The following is a 2280-nucleotide window of genomic DNA, read 5'->3' as shown; positions in this document are numbered from 1 at the left end:
CAGAAGTTTACCTTATGCTCAAAAGAAAAAGGTATTCTTTTTCTTTCTTTGAATTTTAATATACTTTTCATATAAACATTGTCATATCTACATATCTATATTTATATCAAAATCTATAATTTTTAATTTTTGAAATGCTTTGTATTATTCGTTACTTCTATTAAATATAAGTTTTTGAAATGAATTTAGGCTGAGACGTTTACAGGGGGGGGAATCATGCAAAGTAAGTTAGGTTAAAAATTGGTTTGGCATAGGGATCGCTGGGTAAATTTTTTTCTTTGGATACAGCGATCATGGTAGGGTGGGCGAATTTGTTTTGGGCGTCACTGATATCAGACGCCTTCTTGTTCAGCAGTTGCGCCAGGAAATGCGGTATTTCTTACTTTTTTCTCATTCTTTTCTCTTTTTTTTTTTTTTTTTTTTTGGCCAGTACCAAGCGTTAAACCGAGGATAAATTGTGTCAGTACGCGATTTCATTAATAAAATTCTAACTAGTAGAGCGGGTAGTCTATCCATTTCCCCCATCCCCCATTTCTCACCGACTAATTGAGCCGAAACCAGCGCGTACTACTGATAGATTCTACCAGATTCCAACAGCTCGCAGTAAAATTGTAGCAGGTTATATGTTACACATTTAAGGAATTGAATGATTTTTATTAAAATTTTAAAGTTATAATGCTAAAATAGGAGTCTAATTAAAACATAAGAACTCATTTTTAATCCAGAAAGATGACGTAGAAAGAACTTTTAATTCAAAATTAAGTAATATCTTCTAAAGAAATCATTAAATTTAAATCAAAAGTTAACTATGGAGACTGTGAGAGAGTTTTATTTCTTTTCTTACAGTCTTCATATTTAAAAGAAGCCATTAACTTGGCTAAAAATTCAATGCAATTCAAGTTGAATGATCGATTATGCCGCCGTTACATAATTAATTCCAACTTGAACTTGACAATGTACGAGGCATGTACTTAAGTGGCGGCAGTTCATCTGAATTAAAAAGGCAGCTGCCAACCAAAAATAATGGCCAAATTACTTTATCAGTCATGCACGACTTAACAAAAATGCATGGCACGCAATTTGCAAAAACCAAAATATTTCAAACGAAAAGTTAAACAACCAAAAAAGATAAAGATAGAAACCAAGCGAAAAATTCCTCATCGACAAGCGGTGGCTTTGATTTTAAGTTGATTTGATTTTGATTTGAAACGGGTTTGTTTGTGACATTTTCGGGGAGCGTCTGCCTTAAGCTAAGTAGTTAACAATTTCGATCTAAGCTGATTGACTACGCATCATTTTGGCTAGCAAAAAGTCTTTCAATGTCAATGTCAAAAAAAAAAAAAACACCGAGATGGTCAACTACTTCATAGACAATGCCAAGAGCTTCTTCGCTAAGCGCTCAGTGAACTTCAACTTCGCCAATGCCGCTCCCAGCGTTGCCCGTGCCATTCCCGATGACATCAAGGCCGATCTCCGTGAATTGGTTGTGGAGTCCCGTACTCGCAAGAAGAAGCTCATGAAGAAGTTCCTCCCCATCCTGTTGGGCGTTGGTGCTAAGATTGCTGTCCTCGGCGTTGGTTCCATCTTCGGTCTGCTCTTTTTGGCCAAGAAGGCTTTGGCTGTGTCCGTGATTGCCTTCTTCCTCGCTTTGGATGCCGGTGCATCAAGTGGTCTGAGCCGTCGGTCTTTTCGGTTTTTATTAATATTTATTGTTTTTTCTCAATTTTTAATTGTGCTTAGTTTGTTTACACTTCCGCTGGTGTTGTTCGCTTGACTCCCTTGTGTTTTATTTCCATAATTCGCCAAATTAATCAGTTTAAACAGTTTTTTCTTTTTCGTGATTAGTGTTTGGTGCATTTACATATTTTTTTTTTTTTTTTTTTCTTTCGTCATTGCTTCTGCAGTTGCTCCCCTCATCGCCCCCATCATACCATCAGTGCTAGTGGCTTTGTTGTTCTCTCTGCTTTGTGCTTGTGCTTAGCTTCTCTCCCGCGTAATCACTTTTGTAAGGCCGCCTCTCAAAGCTCGGCTTATAACTGTTCTTGCACTCTCTGTTGTGCTGTGCACTCTAGCTGGCTCTTTGTTTTATTTGTAATTATTGATTTTTTATCAATAATTATCTTTGTGCTGTGAATTTAATTTTTCAATATATTCTTATATATATATAATTTTTTTTGCCTTTCTTTCGGCTTTTCAATGGCTTGTTGTCTACCCAATTTCAAATATTCTGATCGTTTTGATGGTCAGTATAGAGCAATATCTTGTTGGCTCTGCGATAAT

General features: G+C 36.3%; 1 protein-coding gene across 1 annotated transcript; it reads left to right on the top strand.

The window, feature by feature from the left end:
* Positions 1 to 1350: 1350 nt before the first annotated feature.
* LOC137586113 (uncharacterized) lies at positions 1351 to 1679 on the top strand (the record flags this gene model as incomplete). Its single annotated transcript, XM_068302122.1, has 1 exon — positions 1351 to 1679. A coding segment is annotated over exon 1 (328 nt), but the record flags the coding sequence as incomplete, so codon positions are not given.
* Between the last annotated feature and the right edge of the window lie 601 nt (positions 1680 to 2280).

This window comes from Drosophila tropicalis, unplaced genomic scaffold (assembly GCF_018151085.1).
Source record: "Drosophila tropicalis isolate 14030-0801.00 unplaced genomic scaffold, ASM1815108v1 contig_900, whole genome shotgun sequence".
NCBI lineage: Eukaryota > Metazoa > Arthropoda > Insecta > Diptera > Drosophilidae > Drosophila > Drosophila tropicalis.
This window is presented reverse-complemented; position numbering and strand designations above follow the sequence as displayed.